The sequence below is a fragment of the Schistocerca cancellata genome, chromosome 1 (genome assembly GCF_023864275.1).
Source record: "Schistocerca cancellata isolate TAMUIC-IGC-003103 chromosome 1, iqSchCanc2.1, whole genome shotgun sequence".
NCBI classification, from domain to species: Eukaryota; Metazoa; Arthropoda; class Insecta; order Orthoptera; family Acrididae; genus Schistocerca; species Schistocerca cancellata.
In genome coordinates, this window is record NC_064626.1 from 857,773,178 (window position 1) to 857,797,607 (window position 24,430).

The 24,430-nt window shown below is 43.1% G+C and overlaps 1 protein-coding gene across 1 annotated transcript in view; it reads left to right on the forward strand.

Moving 5' to 3' along the window:
• The first annotated feature begins 2,796 nt into the window (after positions 1-2,796).
• LOC126107615 (follistatin-related protein 5-like) overlaps positions 2,797-24,430 on the forward strand; it is a 181,397-nt gene continuing 159,763 nt past the window's right edge. Inside the window, exons 1-2 of the mRNA XM_049913341.1 lie at positions 2,797-2,815; positions 7,943-8,176. Of these exons, the coding sequence (XP_049769298.1) occupies positions 2,797-2,815; positions 7,943-8,176 (253 nt within the window). The remainder of the gene's footprint in view (positions 2,816-7,942; positions 8,177-24,430) is intronic.

The window sequence follows — 24,430 nt, forward strand, 5'->3', positions numbered from 1 at the left end:
ACAATGGTGAAACTGATCAGTTTGCCGAATTTCAGACAACGATAAAGAAAATACAGTTTCCCAAAGTGAGATAGGTCATTGTTGGAACACAAGTACCCATAACAGAGAATGCCAGCCATTTGCCTGTGACACTGTAGTCCATATACCAAGAGTGTGGAACTAAAGAATCAATCAATTTATCAGTAATTGAAAAAACCTCAAAAAAATGAACAGCATCTTCATCTAATCAAGCTGCAAATAAAGTCTTTATATTCGGATAACTACAAGTTACTTTATTGAAAATCTTCCATGGAAGTTTTTACTTAGTCTCAAATTTTGGATGTGTTAATACTAATACTGATTGAGAAAGTACGTGACAGAGGTGAAATAAAATGCGTTTCGTATACGACAGTCCAATTTTACTACAAAATATTTTATATTCAAACAATTTCTCCGGCAAATAATTGAGGATCACTGTTACTCTCGTGTACAGTTCCTGTGAGAATTTCAGAGGTGTACACTGTTAGGGTTAAGAGACTGGGTTTCTTCTCACTGTGCAGAGGTGCCACTTTATTCAAAGTAAATTCATCCCCGTCACCGCACCGACAGTCGTCATCGTTCAACATGTTTTATTAGGGCTCCGTACCTCAATTTGTAAAAACGGAACCCATGTAGTAGCGCTTTGTTGTCCGTCTGTCATTCTATCTGACTGTTCGATTATTAACGAGTACACGAATGTAACATATTAAGGACTACGGTCCCTTGGCGGTGTAAAAAAATTAATCTTTAAGTCAGTGCAATCAAAATACGGCCATTTATATCGTATTTTGAAGCTTTCAAACCAACACATAAAAACATATAGAGCACTTCCTGTTGACCTAGCAAGCAAGCAAGCAGGCACGTTTCCGCAGTAGGACTGAAGACAAAAGTCCGAAAGTTGTTAACCTGCAGTTATATCACAAGATAATTATTTTTGTCATTTGTTATCCGACCGTCTTTGCGCACTTCCATTAAAAGTCCATTTTCTCAGGAAAGGGTTGATGTACCAACTTCGAATTTATATCAAATACTAACCATTATGATTCCTCCGCCGTGTAAAAACTCAAAGCTTATGAGTCAATGTAATAAAAACACACAGCCATTTTATTCACATTTTTATACTGTCAAACTCACTCATCAAGACCAATGGGGTGCTCTACGTTGAAATGGAATCATGGTATTTGGCCAAAAGAAAAATTTCACGGTACAAGAGGAGGAAAAGAATCTGAAAATTATTATTTGTAATTACATCACACGGAAAAAAGTTCATTATTTGTTATCCGCCTGTCATCGGTTAAGACCCTTTTTTCTCAGGAATGTATTGACGTATACCTTGTATTGTATTGTATTGTATGGAACTGGGGACCTAGAAATGACGGAGAGGCTTCGTCCCCGCCGTAGACCTTAGTGGTACATAACCCCAAAACAGGCTACAGCAGTCCACACACCCCACCGCCGCCCCACACCGAAGCCGGGGTTATTGTGCGGTTCGGCCTAGTGGACCCCCCCCCCTCCCCCTGCCCCGCCCCCAGGGAACGTCTCACACGAGACGAGTGTAACCCCAATGCTGGTAGAGTAATTATGGGGTACGCGTACGTGGAGATAGTGTTGGCGCAGCAATCGCCGACATAGTGTAACTGAAGCGGAGTAAGGGGAACCAGCCCGCATTCGCCAAGGCAGATGGAAAACCGCCTTAAAAACTATCCACAGACTGGCCGACTCACCAGACCTCGACACTAATACGCCGGGCGGATTGGTGCCGGGACTGGCACACCTTCCCGCCCGGAAAGCAGTGCATTAGACCGCACGGCTAAATGGGCGGGCACGTGTACCTTACTAGTATCGATATCGATAAAGGGCAAAAGTCATCGAGATACTCGATTCCCAGGGTGGACGAAATTCTTGTTACACGCTTCTGCAGGTTGTAGAGGGGACTTAGTAGATCAAGTTTTACATAGGAACCCACGTTCGGAAACGTTATCCAATGACGTTACAGAGCGTCAAATTTATAGACGCTGACACCTATAGCTGTGTGTACATACAGGGTGATTCCGTTATGATCTTACAAACTGTCAAGGATGATGAAGACGCATAAATGTATTAGTTTGAGATAAGGGTAACTCATTCAGAATCGAACGAGTCGAAAGTTACAAGCGAATATCATTCTCATACCTCTGAAGGTGGTATACCTGTACTGGTATTGTTGTTGCTAATAAGGAGGGGGGGGGGTGTAACTTTCAGGTGTGGTAGTATGGACCGAGATAAGAACAATGTGCAGTTAACTTGGGCTCTAAAATGCATACCTGAGGAGCTGTGAGCACTTGTTCATCTTCGCTAGTGTGAAACACATTTCATCTATTGAATAAGTGCTTATAGTTCTCAAGTTAAGCATTTTATGGCCCATGTTTACTCTACATTTTTTCTTGTTCTGGTCCATATTACCACCTCTGAAAATTGCCTTCCCTACAATCTTACACAAACAGTACCACTATATTATTACACTGTCAGAGGTATCAGAACGGTTTTCGCTTATAACTTTCGACCCGTTCGTTTCTGAACCAGGGACTCTTACCTCAGACTGATACACTCGTGCTTTTCCATCGTCCTTGACAGTTTGTAACATTATCACGGAATCACCGTGTATATACATACATATACAGGCGCCGGCGCCTATAACTTTGGCGCTCTGTATCGTCGTTGGGTGACGTTTCCTGACATGGGTTCCTGTGTAAAACTTCATCCACTAAGTCCCCTCTACAACCTCCAGAAGTATTCAACATGGACTATGAAGCAGCCAGTACGTACTTAGGTTTGTACGGAACCCTCAGTGCGCGAGTCCTACTCGCATTTATCAGGATTTTTTTTAATTACTCCACTTTTCTCGAAATTTTGGAAGCACGATGTGTCTGCACCTGGGAGGTTATTCGATCGTTGTCAGTCACACAAGAATGCTCTGTGCTCCGCAACGGAATGTGGCGTAATTTTTTGTCCGCTACAGTGGCCGCTTAAGGCTCGAATGTCTTTAACGATAACTGACATTATTGCGTTTAGGTCGAAAGATATATCTAGTTTATCTTGTGGAATCACTTAAAAATGAGTTTACTCGGATATAGAATTTATCTAGAAACCCCGTGTTTCTTTCTCAGTGTTCTGCTTTGTGTGACACCAGCTATATTAGAGAAAACCACGTGGCAAGTGTCGGAGATTATTTTCATCTCTTAAGACGTGCAAGTAACTTTACGCAATTTGGAGCAAAGAATCGTAATCGGCTCTGGAATGTGTCGAGTGTTGATTATGTATACGACAAACGTTAATGTTTTACAAAACTGATATTTGTACTTGTGAAATTTAGACACACTATACTGATGAATGAAACGACAGTAGACTTTTATTTATTGCCATGGTTCCTAACTACTTTGCAATATTCTTAGAGATATGCATTTTATTTCATTTTTGGCGAGCTGAGTAGTGGACCTTTGGAGATAACATTATTGAGCAAGATGTGCTTCATCGCTTCCTAGCTATTCGTAAAAACAGTTTTTAGGACCTTGTAAAACGCTGTGGTATCCGAAAATCGCAGAAGATCACCAAACATTTCATCTTATAAACTAAATACCAAACCACGTAAGTAGACCCGCCGCCTCACAAGATGTTCGCCTCGGAGGGAAAAGCCAGTTACACTGTGACTTTTCCTAGTAACTGACTGAAAGTCATCGAGTAAAGCAGAAGTGATTTCTGGCGTTTCCCACGGTAGTGTTCCTTATCTATACAAACGATCTGCGAGACAATATGAGCAGCCGTCTTAGATCGTTTGCAGATGACGCTATCGTTTATCGACAAGTAAAGTCATCAGAAGATCAAAACAAATTGCAAGAAAATTTAGAAAAGATATCTGTATGGTTTGAAAATAGGCAGTTGCCCTAAATAACGAAAAGTGTGAGGTCATCCACATGAGTGCTAAAAGGAATCCGTTAACCTTCAGTTACACGATAAATCAGTCAAATCTCAAGGCCGCAAATTCAGTTAAATACCTAGGAATTACGATTATGAACAACTTAAAGTAGAAGGAACGCATACGTAGAAAATGTTGTGGGGAAGACTAACCAGAGACTGCGTTTCATTGGCAGGACACTTAGAAAATGCAACAGATCTACTAAACGGACTGCCCACACTACGCTTGACCGCCCTCTTTTAGAATACTGTTGCGCGGTGTGGACTCCTTACCTGATAGAATGGACGGAGGACATCGAGAAAGTTCAAAGTAGGACAGCGCGTTTTCTATTATCTCGAAATATAGGAGAGAGTGTCACTGAAATGATACGGAATTTGTGGTGGACATCATTAAAACGAAGGCGTTTTTCGCTGCGGACGAATCTTCTGACGAAATTCCGATCACCAACTTTCTCCACTGAATGCGAAAATATTTTGTGGACGCCGACCTACGTAGGGAGGAACGATCACCATGATAAAATAATGGGAATCAGAGCTCGCACGGAAAGATAATTGGTGTTTTTTCTTCCCGCGCGCTGTTCGAGATTTTAATAATATAGAATTGTGAAGATGGTTCGACGAACCCTCCGCCAGGCACTTAAATGTGATTTACAGAGTATCGATGTAGATGTCGATGGGCCACTGCTGGTTGAATAGAAGGCTCAGTGTCAGTAATCACAGGTTGTTGCTCTGAATTAATGATTTCCCTAAAGTGGTTAGCGGATTTGTGCACATTGAATTCGTTTGTTTATTGCCACCCGGCGAAATTTTAATCCGGTTATGCAACCTCGCAGGAGTTGGGACATCGATTGCTATCCTATATGGGGCAGAATTGAGGTGATAGCTTCATCATAGTTATGTTTTTCAAAAATGACTGTTACGATTTGTACCTAGAACATGCCGCTTCTTCCCACAACCACTTTGTTAAATACACTCCTGGAAATGGAAAAAAGAACACATTGACACCGGTGTGTAAGACCCACCATACTTGCTCCGGACACTGCGAGAGGGCTGTACAAGCAATGATCACACGCACGGCACAGCGGACACACCAGGAACCGCGGTGTTGGCCGTCGAATGGCGCTAGCTGCGCAGCATTTGTGCACCGCCGCCGTCAGTGTCAGCCAGTTTGCCGTGGCATACGGAGCTCCATCGCAGACCTTAACACTGGTAGCATGCCGCGACAGCGTGGACGTGAACCGTATGTGCAGTTGACGGACTTTGAGCGAGGGCGTATAGTGGGCATGCGGGAGGCCGGGTGGACGTACCGCCGAATTGCTCAACACGTGGGGCGTGAGGTCTCCACAGTACATCGATGTTGTCGCCAGTGGTCGGCGGAAGGTGCACGTGCCCGTCGACCTGGGACCGGACCGCAGCGACGCACGGATGCACGCCAAGACCGTAGGATCCTACGCAGTGCCGTAGGGGACCGCACCGCCACTTCCCAGCAAATTAGGGACACTGTTGCTCCTGGGGTATCGGCGAGGACCATTCGCAACCGTCTCCATGAAGGTGGGATACGGTCCCGCACACCGTTAGGCCGTCTTCCGCTCACGCCCCAACATCGTGCAGCCCGCCTCCAGTGGTGTCGCGACAGGCGTGAATGGAGGGACGAATGGAGACGTGGCGTCTTCAGCGATGAGAGTCGCTTCTGCCTTGGTGCCAATGATGGTCGTATGCGTGTTTGGCACCGTGCAGGTGAGCGCCACAATCAGGACTGCATACGACCGAGGCACACAGGGCCAACACCCGGCATCATGGTGTGGGGAGCGATCTCCTACACTGGCCGTACACCACTGGTGATCGTCGAGGGGACACTGAATAGTGCACGGTACATCCAAACCGTCATCGAACCCATCGTTCTACCATTCCTAGACCGGCAAGGGAACTTGCTGTTCCAACAGGACAATGCACGTCCGCATGTATCCCGTGCCACCCAACGTGCTCTAGAAGGTGTAAGTCAACTACCCTGGCCAGCAAGATCTCCGGATCTGTCCCCCATTGAGTATATTTGGGACTGGATGAAGCGTCGTCTCACGCGGTCTGCACGTCCAGCACGAACGCTGGTCCAACTGAGGCGCCAGGTGGAAATGGCATGGCAAGCCGTTCCACAGGACTACATCCAGCATCTCTACGATCGTCTCCATGGGAGAATAGCAGCCTGCATTGCTGCGAAAGGTGGATATACACTGTACTAGTGCCGACATTGTGCATGCTCTGTTGCCTGTGTCTATGTGCCTGTGGTTCTGTCAGTGTGATCATGTGATGTATCTGACACCAGGAATGTGTCAATAAAGTTTCCCCTTCCTGGGACAATGAATTCACGGTGTTCTTATTTCAATTTCCAGGAGTGTAGTACACTACTGGCCATTAAAATTGCTTCACCACGAAGATGACGTGCTACAGACGCGAAATTTAACCGACAAGAAGAAGACGCTGCGATATGCAAAAGATTAGCTTTTCGGAGCATTCGCACAAGTTTGGCGCCGGAGGCGACACCTACAACGTGCTGACATGAGGAAAGTTTCAAACCGATTTCTCATACACAAACAGCAGTTGACCGGCGTTGCCTGGTGAAACGTTGTTGTGATTCCCCGTGTAAGGAGGACAATTGCGTACCATCACGTTTCCACTTTCATAAAGGTCGGATTGTAGCCTATCGCTAATGCGGTTTATCGTATCGGGACATTGCTGCTCGCGTTGGTCAAGATCCAATGACTGTTAGCAGAATGTGGAATCGGTAGGTTCAGGAGGGTAATACGGAACGCCGTGCTGAATCCCAACGGTCTCGTATCACTAGCAATCGAGATGACAGGCATCTTATCCGCATGGCTGTAACGGATCGTGCAGCCACATCTCGGTCCCTGAGTCAACAGATGGGGACGTTTGCAAGACAACAACCATCTGCACGAACAGTTCGATGACGCTGGCAGCAGCACGGACTATCAGCTCGAAGACCATGGCTGCGGTTACCCTTGACGCTGCATCACAGACACGAGCGCCTGCGATGGTGTACTCAACGACGAACCTGGGTGCACGAGTGGCAAAAAGTCATTTTTTCGGATGAATTCAGGTTCTGTGTATAGCATCATGATGGTCGCATCCGTGTTTGGCGACATCGCGGTAAACGTTCATTGGAAGCGTGTATTCGTCATCGCCACATGGCGTATCACCCGCCGTGATGGTATAGAGTGCCATTGTTGACACTTCTCGGTCACCTCTTGTTCGCATTGACGGCGCTTTGAACAGTGGGCGTTACATTTCAGATGCGTTACGACCCGTGGCTCCACCCTTCATTCGATCCCGGCAGAACTCTTCATTTCAGCAGTATAATGCACGACCGCATGTTGGAGGTTCTGTACGGGCCTTTCTGGATACAGAAAATGTTCGACTGCTGCCCTGGCCAGCACATTCTGCAGATCTCTGACCAATTGAAAACGTCTTTTCAATGGTGGCCGAGCAACTGGCTCGTCACAATACGCCAGTCACTACTCTTGACGAACTGTGGTATCGTGTTGAAGCTACACGGGCAGTTGTACCTGTACACGCCATCCAAGCTCTGTTTGACTCAATGCCTAGGCGTATCAAGGCCGTTATTACGGCAAGAGGTGGTTGTTCTGGGTACTGATTTCTCAGGATCTATGCATCCAAATTGCGTGAAAATGTAATCACATGTCAGTTCTAGTACAATATATTTGTGCAATGCATACCCGTTTATCATCTGCATTTCTTCTTGGTGTAGCAATTTTAATGGCCAGTAGGGTATACACAATAGCAAGTTATTGAAAGTTTTGACTGAGAGGACGGTTTTGCCTTAATACGAATAACAACCCCTTAATTATCTAACTTTTCTTTAAATTTAAACTCCATTTTGTTTGTTTCTGAGGAAGAACAACTTTCAGCTACAGCAGTGAATGCATGTGCTGTTGTTTAGGAGACCGAGCAGTGACTGGGAGCTTGTTACCTCACATTTACTTGTCGTCCGGGCAGCAGTTACTCCAAATTGGGACGCGAGGTTGGCATGCCTGCACGGGCGTGGCGCGCGTCCTGGGCGCACGCGTGCTGTGCGTGCTGGGGACACGTGGCCGCGTCCCGCACGTGTTTGACATTTGCCGCCGTGGAGCGGGCGGGGCGCCGGTAGCCGGAGCAAAGCCCCGCGGCTCATCCCGTAGCGAATAACAATAGCTGTCAACTTTGAGCCCTGCTGTTTCTGTCCAATAAAAACTTCCGGCATTTCAAACAATTTCGTAAAGCAAAAACACAACAGGTCATTTTAATCATACAGGCTCATTCGTCTAAAGTTACCATCGCGAATTTTTCCGCAACCTCCCAAAAGTGCTTCTGACAGTTTTCTGCCTGATAAATCCTCTTTTAAAAAGTATGTATAAATTTTTAAAAGGTAATGAGGCAGGCGAAACAGAGCAGAAGAAATGGAACGAACACTAACGATAGAGGTCGTCTATTGAGAGAGAGCTTTTGAGAATGAGAAATGGAAACAATCCACGTATTGTAGCTTTTGTGGCTTTCCTTTTTATTAATTTTTTGTATTTTCTTTATTTTTATTTATTTTATTCTTTTTTTACCTTTGTCGTTGGTCTTCGTGCTGACTGTATTAAAAATCCATCACAACAGTTGATCATTTCTTTTCTAATTTTGTATATCTTCCATAAATTTTATTTCACCGATTGTTTCATCTGCCAGTGCGCGGTGAAAAGTACTGCCTCAGAATTTTTTATGTCGAATCCCCGAAAGCTTTTTAAATAAAACAAACTTTATGAACATTCTACATCATTATACTCGAAATTTTTGCGTATACATATTGATGAAATCTTGAACTGGAAGAAGCACATTCCTCAGCTTCTACTTTAAGTTCTCCTGCTTTTGCTTTTCGTATAATTGCTGGTGTTGCAAACCTCCTGATATATCTTGCGTATTTCCACTTAGTAATAACTTACACGTTAAGTCTGTGGAGTAACTCGTCACTTAGAAGGAAAGTACTGATTGCACAAAAGAGAACAGTTAGAATAATATGTGTTGTTCACCCGTGGACGTCATGTAGCTATAAATTTTAACTACGCTGTCACAGCATATATACTGAAGAGCCAAAGAAACTGGTACACCTGCCTAATATCGTGTAGGGCCCCCCGAGCACACACAAATGCCGCAACACGACGTAGCATAGACTCGACTAATGTCTGGAGTAGTGCTGGAGGGAACTGACACCACGAATCCTGCAGGGCTATCCATATATCCATTGGAATGTCCCCTTTGAACAATTTTACATGACTGTCCTTAAACTGACACACAATATTTTTTAGCGCAACGCAATCTGACTTTCAAAAGTCTCTACAAAAGAATGGCCCTGACTAACATTAACCTATACCTTTCACAAATCACTTACCTCACCAAAAATCTTCGTTACTCGCACTACTGCAATACAGCGAGCGCCGCTACTGCCAGCTAAATAAAAGATTCAAACTACAGAAGGCACTAACTACTGATAGGCATAGTTAGCAAATGAAAGATTTTGATAGAGAACAAACAATGTATTTACCTTAATAGTCATAATATATATAGCAGTCCATGACTTCCAGTCTTACAAATTTCAAAACTCCGCCATCTCTCTCCCCACATCCACCACTGCTGGCGGCTCACCTCCAACTGCACAACGCTACGCTCTGCTAACAGCCAACTGCCCAACACTACAATGGCAGACAACAATGCAAACAAGCCACAGACTGCACACAGCACAGCCAGTGATTTTCATACAGAGCGCTACGTGGCGGCGGCGTTACCAGTATAAGAACCTAAACAGCCTACTTACATAGCCCACATGCTCCCCACAAAAAATTTTAAAAATAGTTTTGGGCAGTGGCCAATACAAATTTGAAAAAAATTTTCATAATTACAGTAAGAAAGATATCAAATGCACACACTTATTGATACAATGTTGGTCAAAAGCTAAAATTTTCTCACAGTCCATAAAGACAGTCCTGATCGTCCATCACAGTAAAATTGCAGTGTTTTTTATTTTTGCAAAGTCTGAGCAGTAAAGAAAATGCACTCGGAAGTAGTAGATTTCCATGCAGTCTTAAAGGAGTAGTGTTGTCCTTCCAACGGAAAGACAGTGCTGACTCTTGACATGCAGACAGGTAATGGGTCATAACAGAGCAAACCCATAGCAGAGTCAGTCGAAGTTTTGAAGAATATTGGTAGGTAGGTCATCACAGAGTAGACCCACTGTAGTCCTGGTAGAGATTATGGTATTGGTGGGCCACCAGAGGTGCAGACCCACTGCAGTCCTTGTAGAAATAACGGTACTGGTGAGTCAGCAAAGGTGTAGACCCACTGTAGTCCTTGTAGAAATAATGGTATTGTTGGATCATCAAAGATGCAGACCCACTGTAGTCCTTGTAGAGATGGCCAGAAACCATCTGTTGCGACTGTTCAGGTGCACAATCACCATCGAAGAGTCTTGTGGACAATATAGCAAGACCATAAACCACCACTTGTGCACTCACAAAAAATTTTTTTGGAATGTCCTTCGAACCAGCAATGCTGTTATCCAGTCGCTTGCTGAATTATTAACACACGTGCAAACATTAACAGTCCCTACTTCTCACATATTGTCCATATAGTATGACCAACAGAAATGTGTGCAATGAAATGGAACTTAAAAGTTACTTAATTTGATGAACTGCTGTCAATTACAATTTTATAACATAAGAATACAATAACAAAGCTACAAAATACATCATTAAAGAACATAACAATACAAATAACATTTGTAGTACAGGCTTTACAAAAGAATCGAAATAATATATACATCAGTGTTACAGGAATTATGACATGAGTACATAAAAAATCAGAATAACTTTCGAAACATCAACTTCACACATGAGCATTAAAATAAAACAGAATAAATACTGTCTAAACATCTTTACAAAGAAAATAACGTACACTCCTGGAAATTGAAATAAGAACACCGTGAATTCATTGTCCCAGGAAGGGGAAACTTTATTGACACATTCCTGGGCTCAGATACATCACATGATCACACGGACAGAACCACAGGCACATAGACACAGGCAACAGACCATGCACAATGTCGGCACTAGTACAGTGTATATCCACCTTTCGCAGCAATGCAGGCTGCTATTCTCCCATGGAGACGATCGTAGAGATGCTGGATGTAGTCCTGTGGAACGGCTTGCCATGCCATTTCCACCTGGCGCCTCAGTTGGACCAGCGTTCGTGCTGGACGTGCAGACCGCGTGAGACGACGCTTCATCCAGTCCCAAACATGCTCAATGGGGGACATATCCGGAGATCTTGCTGGCCAGGGTAGTTGACTTACACCTTCTAGAGCACGTTGGGTGGCACGGGATACATGCGGACGTGCATTGTCCTGTTGGAACAGCAAGTTCCCTTGCCGGTCTAGGAATGGTAAAACGATGAGTTCGATGACGGTTTGGATGTACCGTGCACTATTCAGTGTCCCCTCGACGATCACCAGTGGTGTACGGCCAGTGTAGTAGATCGCTCCCCACACCATGATGCCGGGTGTTGGCCCTGTGTGCCTCCGTCGTATGCAGTCCTGATTGTGGCGCTCACCTGCACGGCGCCAAACACGCATACGACCATCATTGGCACCAAGGCAGAAGCGACTCTCATCGCTGAAGACGACACGTCTCCATTCGTCCCTCCATTCACGCCTGTCGCGACACCACTGGAGGCGGGCTGCACGATGTTGGGGCGTGAGCGGAAGACGGCCTAACGGTGTGCGGGACCGTAGCCCAGCTTCATGGAGACGGTTGCGAATGGTCCTCGCCGATACCCCAGGAGCAACAGTGTCCCTAATTTGCTGGGAAGTGGCGGTGCGGTCCCCTACGGCACTGCGTAGGATCCTACGGTCTTGGCGTGCATCCGTGCGTCGCTGCGGTCCGGTCCCAGGTCGACGGGCACGTGCACCTTCCGCCGACCACTGGCGACAACATCGATGTACTGTGGAGACCTGACGCCCCACGTGTTGAGCAATTCGGCGGTACGTCCACCCGGCCTCCCGCATGCCCACTATACACCCTCGCTCAAAGTCCGTCAACTGCACATACGGTTCACGTCCACCCTGTCGCGGCATGCTACCAGTGTTAAAGACTGCGATGGAGCTCCGTATGCCACGGCAAACTGGCTGCCACTGACGGCAGCGGTGCACAAATGCTGCGCAGCTAGCGCCATTCGACGGCCAACACCGCGGTTCCTGGTGTGTCCGCTGTGCCGTGCGTGTGATCATTGCTTGTACAGCCCTCTCGCAGTGTCCGGAGCAAGTATGGTGGGTCTTACACACCGGTGTCAATGTGTTCTTTTTTCCATTTCCAGGAGTGTATTATCAGAAAAATTCTACAATGTAACTCTTATTAGCTAAACACATTAAGACAGGAAAAACACAAATTCACATAGTGTAATAACACAAAAATACAGGACAGGGTTTGTTTTCAGTGTGACATTTGGTACTGCAGTCCACCCCAAAACTTCATTCCATATACCTTTCCTCTTATTTCAACATTTGTTTCCACCAAAAAAATCCTATCCAAGCATGCTTTCTGTATTCAGTTCACATCCTCTTTCAAAAATAGTTTTTCTCCACTTTACACTACTTTTTTGGCCAAACCATTTTCTTATAGCTTCTCAATGCATTTCTTCCAATCCATCATAGTTAGTTACTTATATAGTCTACCCCCTCTTAAGCTAACTTAAATCTACTGAGATCAGATGCTAAACTAAGGGACGAGGCAATGCAGTAGCACAAAACAATTAACACGAATACCAACGACAAAAAAAATTCAAATAGTCAAAGCAATTGCAATATTACAACTAATATAAGGTACTGTGCAGCAAACAAGAAAAATAAATCCGTAGTAAAACTGGCTTAACAGCGTAATACAGAGTCAAATTCAGTAACATTATGCCTGGCAAACAGCAGCAGTAAATGCAGTAACTAATATCTAAACATGACAAAGCTCAAGCAGAAAAAATATTACAGTAAAAAATGGCCATGTTTAATACCTATGTCAGATCTTAACACTAGAGTGATGCATCACTGTAACTTGCTCTAGCAGACAAGTTACCAAGTCACTGACAAAAATTATGTATGCAATTCCTGTGAAGTGGAAATGTCTTTATGTGCTCCCTCATTTTTTTGGATTACATCCATCATAAAGTTATTTTTTACTGGATCTGTAGGCATAAAATATTTATATTAGTACATCTATAAAATTTTATTTTAACTAATGCTGCCGTGCAGCTAGGAACTAGATATTAAACAAAATAGGCAAAGCAAGGCGTGAAACGTCATTCACTAGCCATATGGCATTTCATAATGCAGTAAACAATCTTTCAACTAGCAAGACTATAGACATGAAATGTTTCTCAACATTTCATTTCAGTAAATATCATAAATTAAGAACTCTATAGTGTAATCATGTTTTCAAGTTTGAGGGTGTCGTATTTACGATGCTTTCTACAAAGGAATGTCAATAGCGAGGATAATGGCCTCTTTTTATTTTTTCTCCACCTGTACCTCTGAATGGCACACACTAATAGCTTTTTTTCCAGGCGTCTGTCACGCAGCTGGGTGCCCACGACGCATTACGTGAAGGTGGTCACTTAACTTTCTTACCGAAATATTTACGACAGCAGTTTCCGCTACAGTGCCAGTCTCATATAAAAATATCTCACAGGTCAAGAATTTGCGTTACAAATCTGTAGAAACAAATTACTATTGAATAACAGTGTCCAAAAAATTTTTGTCGGCATTGTAATACATTCACGCATTTACATACATTTCATCACTCTTAAAGTACGATTCTTGGTTTCCAACATCCTTTTTCACAACTCAGAGTCCCTAACCACTATTCATTACTCCTTACCTTATTACACATATACATATTCGTTGACACGTCAATCTTACAACACTTCAATATTTCATCATAATAAATACATAGCTTAGTCAAATTCCTCATATAGCATCAGATTATTGATCATAAACATACCTCAACAGCATAATACATATTGTCATCGTAATAATAACAACATAACACCTCAGTCAAATCTCAAAATCGTCGTAGCTTTCTGCAATAATTTCAAAACCTAAAAAAAATTCTCTGCTCATTTCAATAGTGTCATCTACCTCAAACGTACTTTAAAAATCATGATCCCATACCAAAAACATCATTCAAAGCTCTCATAGTATCACAATGGTTCCGAAAAGATATGAACATTTCACAAAGTACAGACAAAATACAATTTCATAAGTGTGAAGTTATCCAACTGTGTAATGACGTAAACATCTGTCACTGATGTAGTAAAATAAATATTTGTCTCTCTCAGTTAAATGATCAGATAGCTGTGTAATTCTGTGTTAGAGAAATATGGTACCGATGTGTAAAGTTGTATAAGGAGGATTAATGTAATTATGCCCTCAGGTGTTACGGATTACAGCAATGGAATGAAATGTATCACGGAAAACCTTTGTATCATTGTACTTCAAATATCTTTAAAAATAAATGTTTTAAGTACAAAATTAATCACTCAAATACGTGTACTGCAGCGCTAAACTGTGCGTCTTATTGTAAGATAATCTCTGTGGAAGTGTCGTAGGTATCGTCCTCCGAAAGCTAAGTTCTGCAGAAGTCAATGTACTTACCTCATGATACACAAAAGTGAAATGCGTTGCCTATAGATATCTTAGTTATCACGCTTATTGCCGTGATGAAGAAAGTACTGTGCTGTAACGTATTGTTGTCCTACGGAAAAAGCTGTCTCTCTGTAGCTATACCACAAAAGTTACTACTAAAACATGTTTTACTTTCCAGAATAATAGAGAAAAACTGTGCAGATATAAAACGGATACACCGCAAAAGCAACATTGTAAATTGTTACACATTAGTAGCGTCGTGATAAAATCGTGTAGCTGTCACATAAACTAACCACTGTGTCATCTGGTATTTCACAGAAAGTACTTTAAATCCAGAATGTATTTTCAAGTAAACCAAAATGTTGCATTAAAATCTCATTAGCAGTACTGGTAAAAGTTCTGAGTATGTGAGCCTTATAGTCGTTACGTAATCGTGCAACTAACAAGCAAGAATGTACAAATAACAACACTGTGTCGTCTGTTCACTATAACATTGTTGTTGTTGTGGTCTTCAGTCCTGAGACTGGATTGATGCAGCTCTCCATGCTACTCTATCCTGTGCAAGCTTCTTCATCTCCCAGTATCTACTGCAACCTACATCCTTCTGAATCTGCTTAGTGTATTCATCTCTTGGCCTCCCTCTACGATTTTTACCCTCCACACTGCCCTCCAATGCTAAATTTGTGATCCTTTGATGCCTCAAAACATGTTCTACCAACCGATCCCTTCTTATAGTCAAGTTGTGCCACAAACTTCTCTTCTCCCCAATCCTATTCAATACCTCCTCATTAGTTACGTGATCTACCCACCTTATCTTCAGCATTCTTCTGTAGCACCACATTTCGAAAGCTTCTATTCTCTTCTTGTCCAAACTAGTTATCGTCCATGTTTCACTTCCATACATGGCTACACTCCATACAAATACTTTCAGAAATGACTTCCTGACACTTAAATCTATACTCGATGTTAACAAATTCCTCTTCTTGAGAAACGCTTTCCTTGCCATTGCCAGTCTACATTTTATATCCTCGCTACTTCGACCATCATCGGTTATTTTACTCCCTAAATAGCAAAACTCCTTTACTACTTTAAGTGTCTCATTTCCTAATCTAATTCCCTCAACTTCACCCGACTTAATTTGACTACATTCCATTATCCTCGTTTTGCTTTTGTTGATGTTCATCTTATATCCTCCTTTCAAGACACTGTCCATTCCGTTCAACTGCTCTTCCAAGTCCTTTGCTGTCTCTGACAGAATTACAATGTCATCGGCGAACCTCAAAGTTTTAACTTCTTCTCCATGAATTTTAATACCTACTCCGAATTTTTCTTTTGTTTCCTTTACTGCTTGCTCAATATACAGATTGAATAACATCGGGGAGAGGCTACAACCCTGTCTTACTCCTTTCCCAACCACTGCTTCCCTTTCATGCCCCTCGACTCTTATAACTGCCATCTGGTTTCTGTACAAACTGTAAATAGCCTTTCGCTCCCTGTATTTTATCCCTCCCACCTTCAGAATTTGAAAGAGAGTATTCCAGTTAACATTGTCAAAAGCTTTCTCTAAGTCTACAAATGCTAGAAACGTAGGTTTGCCTTTTCTTAATCTTTCTTCTAAGATAAGTCGTAAGGTCAGTATTGCCTCACATGTTCCAACATTTCTACGGAATCCAAACTGATCTTCCCCGAGGTCGGCTTCTACCAGTTTTTCCATTCGTCTGTAAAGAATTCGCGTTAGTATTTTGCAGCTGTGACTTATTAAACTGATAGTTCGGTAATTTTCACATCTGTCAACACCTGCTTTCTTTGGGATTGGAATTATTATATTCTTCTCGAAGTCTGAGGGTATTTCACCTGTCTCATACATCGTGCTCACCAGATGGTAGAGTTTTGTCATGACTGGCTCTCCCGAGGCCATCAGTAGTTCAAATGGAATGTTGTCTACTCCCGGGGCCTTGTTTCGACTCAGGTCTTTCAGTGCTCTGTCAAACTCTTCACGCAGTATCTTATCTCCCATTTCGTCTTCATCTACATCCTCTTCCATTTCCATAATATTGTCCTCAAGTACATCGCCCTTGTATAAACCCTCTATATACTCCTTCCACCTTTCTGCCTTCCCCCATCTGAGCTCTTGATATTCATACAAGTGGTTCTCTTCTCTCCAAAGGTCTCTTTAATTTTCCTGTAGGCAGTATCTATCTTACCCCTAGTGAGACAAGCCTCTACATCCTTACATTTGTCCTCTAGCCATCCCTGCTTAGCCATTTTGCACTTCCTGTCGATTTCATTTTTGAGACGTTTGTATTCCTTTTTGCCTGCTTCATTTACTGCATTTTTATATTTTCTCCTTTCATCAATTAAATTCAATATTTCTTCTGTTACCCAAGGATTTCTATTAGCATTCGTAATTTCTGTTGAAATAAGTTCTCTTGGTTCTTGACTGGATATTTAACTTCAAACATTGTTGCATGTTAACAGATTCTGAGTTTGACAAAGCATACTAGTAATGTAAAGTGAAAAGTTATATGGCAAAGACAAAGTTAAAAAGCAGATTATCTCTCAATAAACGGTTTTACATGTGAAATATGGTGTAAACCTTTACTCTTCCTAGTACGCAGTGTTTCAACTTCGACGCAATTATCATGTGGTATACGTCGGTAAAGAATACTGGAATTTTTCTCAAGGTTAGCGTCTATGTAATTTTTCCATGAGCCAGCCGGCGCACGTGGCTGCCTGCGGTGTGAGTCATTTTCTGTCTCTTTGTTGGCGTGCGTCGTTATTGGTATTAGGAGACCTAACTTTTACAAATTCGCCTTGCCGAGAGGGCCCAGCGTTGTTAGAATCCCGCCAGTTCGGATGAAATTCACGTCTGTCGTTATGATTATATCGTCTGTCGTCATGTCGGTAGTTCCTGTAGTTTCTTTCTTGTCGGTTAAGCGGTGGAGAATTTCTCCCTGAATTATCACTGCACGGTGGACCGTTGCATCTGAAGTTATTCTGTCTCCTGTGATAATAATTGTTTTGGTTTCCATATTGTCTGTTTCTATGGTTATCTTTGTCATATTCATAATTATGGAAGTGCGACCTTTCTCTGTAACTATTACTCTGCCTGTCGTTGTCATATGGGTGGTGTCTGTTTTGGTCATGATTTACGTTGAAAGAATAGCCTTGTCGTGTATTATTTCTGTCATCGCGGAATTGTGATGGATGTGATCTGTAATTGTTGTATTCCTGTTTGTGCGTTCCTCGATTGTCAGTGTCAATTTCTAATTGTGTAAATGTAAGGTAGTTTGATTAAGCAAATGCGGATGAGTTCTGAGGGGCTGTATGGGTTTGACAGATACTGATTCTTGTGCAACATGTCTTCAAAATATTTCACAAGACTGGAAAAGTCACATCGTTCGAAATGTTTCATCATTATAATGCTATGTTTTACTCGGTCTTGTGTAGTTTGAGACCAATATGCTGAGAGGAAGGCATGATAAAATTCTCCTTCACTGTGACAATCGTGAATGACCGATCGCATTCTTACAGCTAGTTCATTCTCTAAGTAGCCACACATAAATTCTAACCTGTGCTCCAATGACCAGTTGGGAGGAAAACAATGAGAGAATTGATGGAGCCACACTTGTGGATGAATGTCGTTGTCAGAATTCTTAAATGTTTTGAATTTAAGTGTAGTAATGAACAGCTTATAGTCAAAATCATCGTGTCGGCGAGTAGCATATTGGTCATTGTTACGTCGTGTCGGCGGTTCCATCTCAAAATTCGGTGCACCTTGCCAATGTCTTTCATAATTTCCGAAATGCCCTGTGTTATTATTTTGTGGCTTTTCCGTATTTCTAAGTTCCTCTTCCCGTGTTGGAGTGCGAGTGTCCTCTGAAATATGAAATTTTTGTATTACTTGTGCCAACTGATCTTGTACTTCCCGGATTTCTCTTTTGCACTGTGTATTGATTTGATTTTCATTTTGTTTGAATTTTCTAATTTGTTCATACTCTTCAGTGTCCGTGAAGGCTACAGGTCTTGTGTCATTCAGATCATCATCTACCTTTGTAGATAAGTTAGTGAACTGATCCGAAAGTTCGGCTACTTTCTCTGATAATGAACTAATTTCCTCTATGTGTCTTTCTGAACCAATTTTCAGACTATCTACTATGTCCTTTAGGTTTTCCTGAGTTTTTGCAAGTTGCGTAACCGAATCGGTAGATGCAATTGAGTCAATTTTAGCTTGCAAAGTCTCATGATTTTCATGAACAATAGTTTGCGGTTCTTTTATGGCTGCTTCGTGATTCTGTAATACATTTTCATGCCGCGAAAAAATAGGTTGAAAATGCTCACAAATTTGTGTTTTTACGTCATTACAGACTTTTTGACATTTCGCTTCGATTTTATGTAACTCAGTAGTTAAATCTTCACGTGATTGTTGAAGCGTTGTGTCTAACTTTTGAAGATTTTGTTCCATTGTGTGTAACTTTTGTAGCCTTTGTCTCATTTGTTGCATTAACTGTAATAACAATGCACTGGTGTCTGAAACATCTTCCTCAGTGCTATTCGGCAGTGCATTTGAACCGGCAATATTCGCATTTTGAAAAGCAGAAAATGTGTCTTGATTTATTTGAGAAAACGGTGAGGACACAAAACCTGAATCTACAGTATTTGCAAGATTGTGTCCTGTCATTTCGGAATCCTGAGGCGAGCTGTTGCCGACCGATCGATCGATAATGCTTCCCTGTTCACTAATTGTTTCACTGCCTACACCATTATTTGCAGCCCGCTCCATTTCCCTATGCACAAACAATGTATTAACCTTAATAGTCATAATATATATAGCAGTTCATGACATCCAGTCTTACAAATTTCAAAACTCCGCCATCTCTCTCCCCACATCCACCACTGCTGGCGGCTCACCTCCAACTGCGCAACGCTACGCTCTGCTAACAGCCAACTGCCCAACACTACAATGGCAGACAACAATGCAAACAAGCCACAGACTGCACACAACACAGCCAGTGATTTTCATACAGAGTGCTACGTGGCGGCGGCGTTACCAATATAAGAACCTAAACAGCCTAACTTACACCATAAGAGGGAGGATGAACAGCACGTTGCAAGGCATCCCGGATATGTTCAATAATGTTTATGTCTGGGGAGTTTGGTGGCCAGCGGAAGTGTTTAAACTCAGAAGAGTGTTCCTGGAGTCACTCTGTAGCAATTCTAGATTTGAGGGGTGTCGCACTATCCTGCTGGAAATGCCCACGTCCGTAGGAATGCACAGTGGACATGAATGGATGGAGGTCATCAGACAGGATGCTTATGCGCGTGTCACCTGTCAGAGTCGTATCTAGACTTATCAGGGGTCCCATATCACTCCAACTGCTCATGCCCCACACCATTGCAGAGCCTCCACCAGCTTGAACATTTCCCTGCTGACATGCAAGTTCCATGGATTCGTGAGGTTGTCTTCATGCACATACACATCCATCCGCTCGATGAAATTTGAAACGAGACTCGTCCGACTAGGCGACATGTTTCCACTCATCAACAGTCCAAAGTCAGTGTTGACGGGCCCAATCATCAAGGGTACACGAGTGGCCTTCGGATCCGAAAACCCATATCGATGATGTTTCGTTGAATGGTTCGCACGCTGACGCTTGTTGATTGCTCAGCACTGAAATCTACAGCAATTTGCGAAAGGGTTGCACTTCTGTCACGCTGAACGATTCTCTTCAGTCGTCGTTGATCCCGTTCTTGCAGGATCTCTTTCTGGCCACAGCGATGTCGGAGATTTTATGTTTTACCGGATTCTTTATAATCACGGTACACTCGTGGAATGGTCGTACGCGAAAATCCCCACTTCATCGCTACCTCTGAGATGCTGTGTCTCATCGCTCGTCCGCCGACTGTAACAGCACGTTCGTACTCACTTAAATCTTGATCATCTGTCATTGTAACAGCAGTAACCGATCTAAGAACTGCGCCAGACACTTGTTCTCTCATATACGCGTTGCCGACCGCAGCGCCGTATTCTGGCTGTTTACATATCCCTGTATTTGAATACGCATGCCTATACCAGTTTCTTTGGCGCTTCAATGTATATTCGCTAATGACATTCGTCACAAATGATCCATTACAATTTCAGAAGAATAGTGATGTTCATACCTACATCACTACAGGAAAAGTGACCATTCTTTCTTTCTTTCTTTCTCGGGCCTTTGTCCCACTCAAACGCAGCGTCGGCTTTGTTATGACGGATGTGGCGGTGTTAACGACAGGGGATGGCCAGATGCCCTTCCTGCCGCCACCCCGAACCCCCCAGGAGGGAAGTAGTGTACCCCAGCTGTCTGTGTCTAGTTTAAGTCACGAAATAGTGCGAGCATTTGCAGATGTTTGTGAGTCGTGTAACTGAGGCAGAACTGGGGGAACAGCCCGGTATTCACCTAGCGGGATGTGGAAAACCGCCTAAAAATCACATCCAGGCTGGCCAGAATACCAGCCCTCGTCGTTAACCCGCCGGGCAGATTCGATCTGGGGCCGGCGCGCCTACGCGAGTCCAGGTATGTTTTTTTGGGTTGTTTTGGGAGAAGAGATGAAACAGCGAGGTCATCGGTCTCATCGGGTTAGGGAAGGACGGGGAAGGAAGTCAGCCGTGTCCTTTCAAAGGAACCATCCCGGCATTTGCCTGGAGCGATTTAGTGAAATCACGGAAAACCTACATCAGGATGGCTGAGTCCAGGAAGCAGCGCATTAGCGCTCACGGCTACCCTGGCGGGTGGAAAAGTGACCATTATTAATCATTATTAAAGCAGTCAGTGGCTCAGAAAGAAGATCAATACTCACTAACAAACTTCGTAGTCATTTGCAAAATACCTAACATAAAATGTCTGAGAAGCAAGTTTTAAATCTAATTGAAAATCATTTCTCCTGGACAACTAATTTCTACTCAAAAATTTGTTTCTTTGGCGCTTCACTGTATGTCGGTGAGTGAGAAACAGTGTGCGCAATCGACTTTGGAAATCGAGGAGTTCGTCCACACTCCTTCAGCAAGGCTACGCCACACCATCCGCAAGTGCTGCAGCATCTGCTACAATCCGACACCTTGGGTTCACTGTCATCGATCGTCTTCCATACAACCCCGACCTCGCCCCGTCCGTTTTTTATCTGTTTCCTGAACTTAACGAACACCTCCAAGGAATTCACTTTGGTTTGCGATGAAGTGGTGCAAGCAGAGGTGAGGCTGCGGCTCCGTCAAAAAAGTCAAACATCCTACAATGACGGTATAAAGAAACCTATAATGTGTTCGCCGCCAGGGTGACTACGTTACGAAATAAATATTTGGACTTGAAGAATAAAGATGGATAGTTAATAACGTTTGTTTAATTTAAAAAGCGTTAAGAAATTTCGCATAAAAATTCGGAGGCTTTAGTTTTCACTTATATCTACCTCTTTACTCCGTAAGCCACCTTACGATCCGTCGCGGAGGTTTCATCTTCTGCCACCATCATTTCTGCCTTTCCTGCTCCATTCGTGAACGACTATCGACAAGCTTCCGTATGAGCTCTGATTTATCTAATTTTCTCGTGGTGATAACTTCGTGAGATATATATGGAAGAAAGTAATATTTTGCCTGACGCATTTTGCAACTTACGCTCTGGGAATTTCAGCGGTAAGACTAATCGCAACACTCAATACCTTTCCTATATTGACACATCCTGAAAGATTAAAACTGTGTGCTGGACTACAATCGAACTGGGTACCTTCGTTCTGGGTACCCTTCTTGTAGTGTCTGCCGCTAGGGCTTGAAAAACACTTCACTACCGCTAGCATTGTTGCTAAGGGAACGCGTGACGAAATGAGCTGATCTTCATTGGATCCTCTCTGTCCTGTCTGTTAATCGGATGATCGCATGCCGATAATCTGTACTCAAGATTTTTTTCGAACAAGTATTTTCTACACCTCTTCTTTCATGGAAGTCCGCAGCTCGTGGTCTTGCGGTAGCATTCTCGCTTCTCGCGCACGGGGTTGCGGGTTCGATTCCCGGCGGGGTCAGGAATTTTTCCTGCATAGAGATGACTGGGTGTTGTTGTGTCGCCTTCATCATCATCATCATCATTCATCCTCATTACGGTTGGAGGAAGGCAATGGCAAACCACCTCCGCTAGGACCTTGCCTAGTACGGCGGTGCGGGTCTCCCGCATCGTCCCCTACGCTCCTCGGAGTATAGGACATCATTATCAACTTTCACGGACAGCGTTCATTTCTTCAGAATTCTTCCAACGAATCGCAATCGGTTTTATGTTATAATTCTACTAGAAATCGTCCTGAACAGTTACTTATACGGATTTTACAATTATTACTGTTTCCGACAATGTAATCGAACAATAATAGAGTCCTCTGTCTGTATACGCTTAATTTCCTATTATAGCATACCAGAAAGAGATTTCTACAGGAATTTCATACGTTGTTCAGCAAGTGCGATTGAAACTTTTATCACATATATTTTCGAGTTCTCCATGAGAGTGGTGATTGAGTGTAGAATCGTCATTGCTATAACTTTTCTACCTTCGTGCAGAGCGGAGCGTTATAGGGCTTACGACTTCCACGTGTTTTCTGGTTATCCACTGTTCGATCATCGCCCGGTCATTCTCATTCTGGTTTTCCCTTCTTTTCTTAAATAACTTAAGATGAATGCCGGAATGGTTCCAAAAATGGCTCTGAGCACTATGGGACTTAACGTCTGTGGTCATCAGTCCCCTAGAACTTAGAACTACTTAAACCTAACTAACCTAAGGACATCACACACTTCCATGCCAGAGGCAGGATTCGAACCTGCGACCGTAGCAGTCGCGCGGTTCCCCTTTTGCTACGCCTAGCAACTATGTAGGTTGAATGTCACAAACGAGTGTCAATGTGGGAACTTTTCAAAATACGACATCTCGTAAACGACTCGCACTAGAATCTTGTAAAAAATGCCACTAAGATTCTAGTAAGCCGTACTTTCAGTTACTTAATGTCAATAGGCATTGTTCAGTTTTTAAAAAATGTATGTTAGCACAAAAAATACCATTTTTAAGTATTATTACAATCTGTTTATTGTCTAATAATATGAGCCCCCGACTACTACTACATTCCGTGAAAACCGTACAGCGTTAGCGCTTTCTATTTCGTCAATACTTACGTTGCAAGTTTTAGGTCATTCACTCTGTGTATGGGATTTCAAAGGCTCTTTGTTGGGGTGACATAGTATTCGATAACACTAAATACACTGTAAACATTGACGAATTACTTCTCTTAACTTACACAATGGTAGTGTGTGCTATACCTTAACTGAATTACAGCTCATCCCTTCCACCCCAACACCATCACCGCACCTACTCTACTACGTATGCACCCAAGAATTTCTGATAAATGGCCGTAAACTGGCCGACTGAAATCGTCATAGAAATCACAAGTTGATCTGCAGTCGCTAACTTCACCTTTTGGAGCAGAAGCAGTGACTCTCTTTGTTTTATGGCGTCATAACTCACTCTCTCGCTCTCTATCTCTCTCTCAGTCACACACACACACACACACACACACACACACACACAATACAAATACGCGTGTTTGTGTGTAGTGCAATGTGTAAAATAAAATATAAAAGAGGCAATACACATTTGTAGGAAACTTGATAAACAAGTCTTAACCTTTTCGTTGATGAACTCCGATCGATTTTCATCCCATCTATCT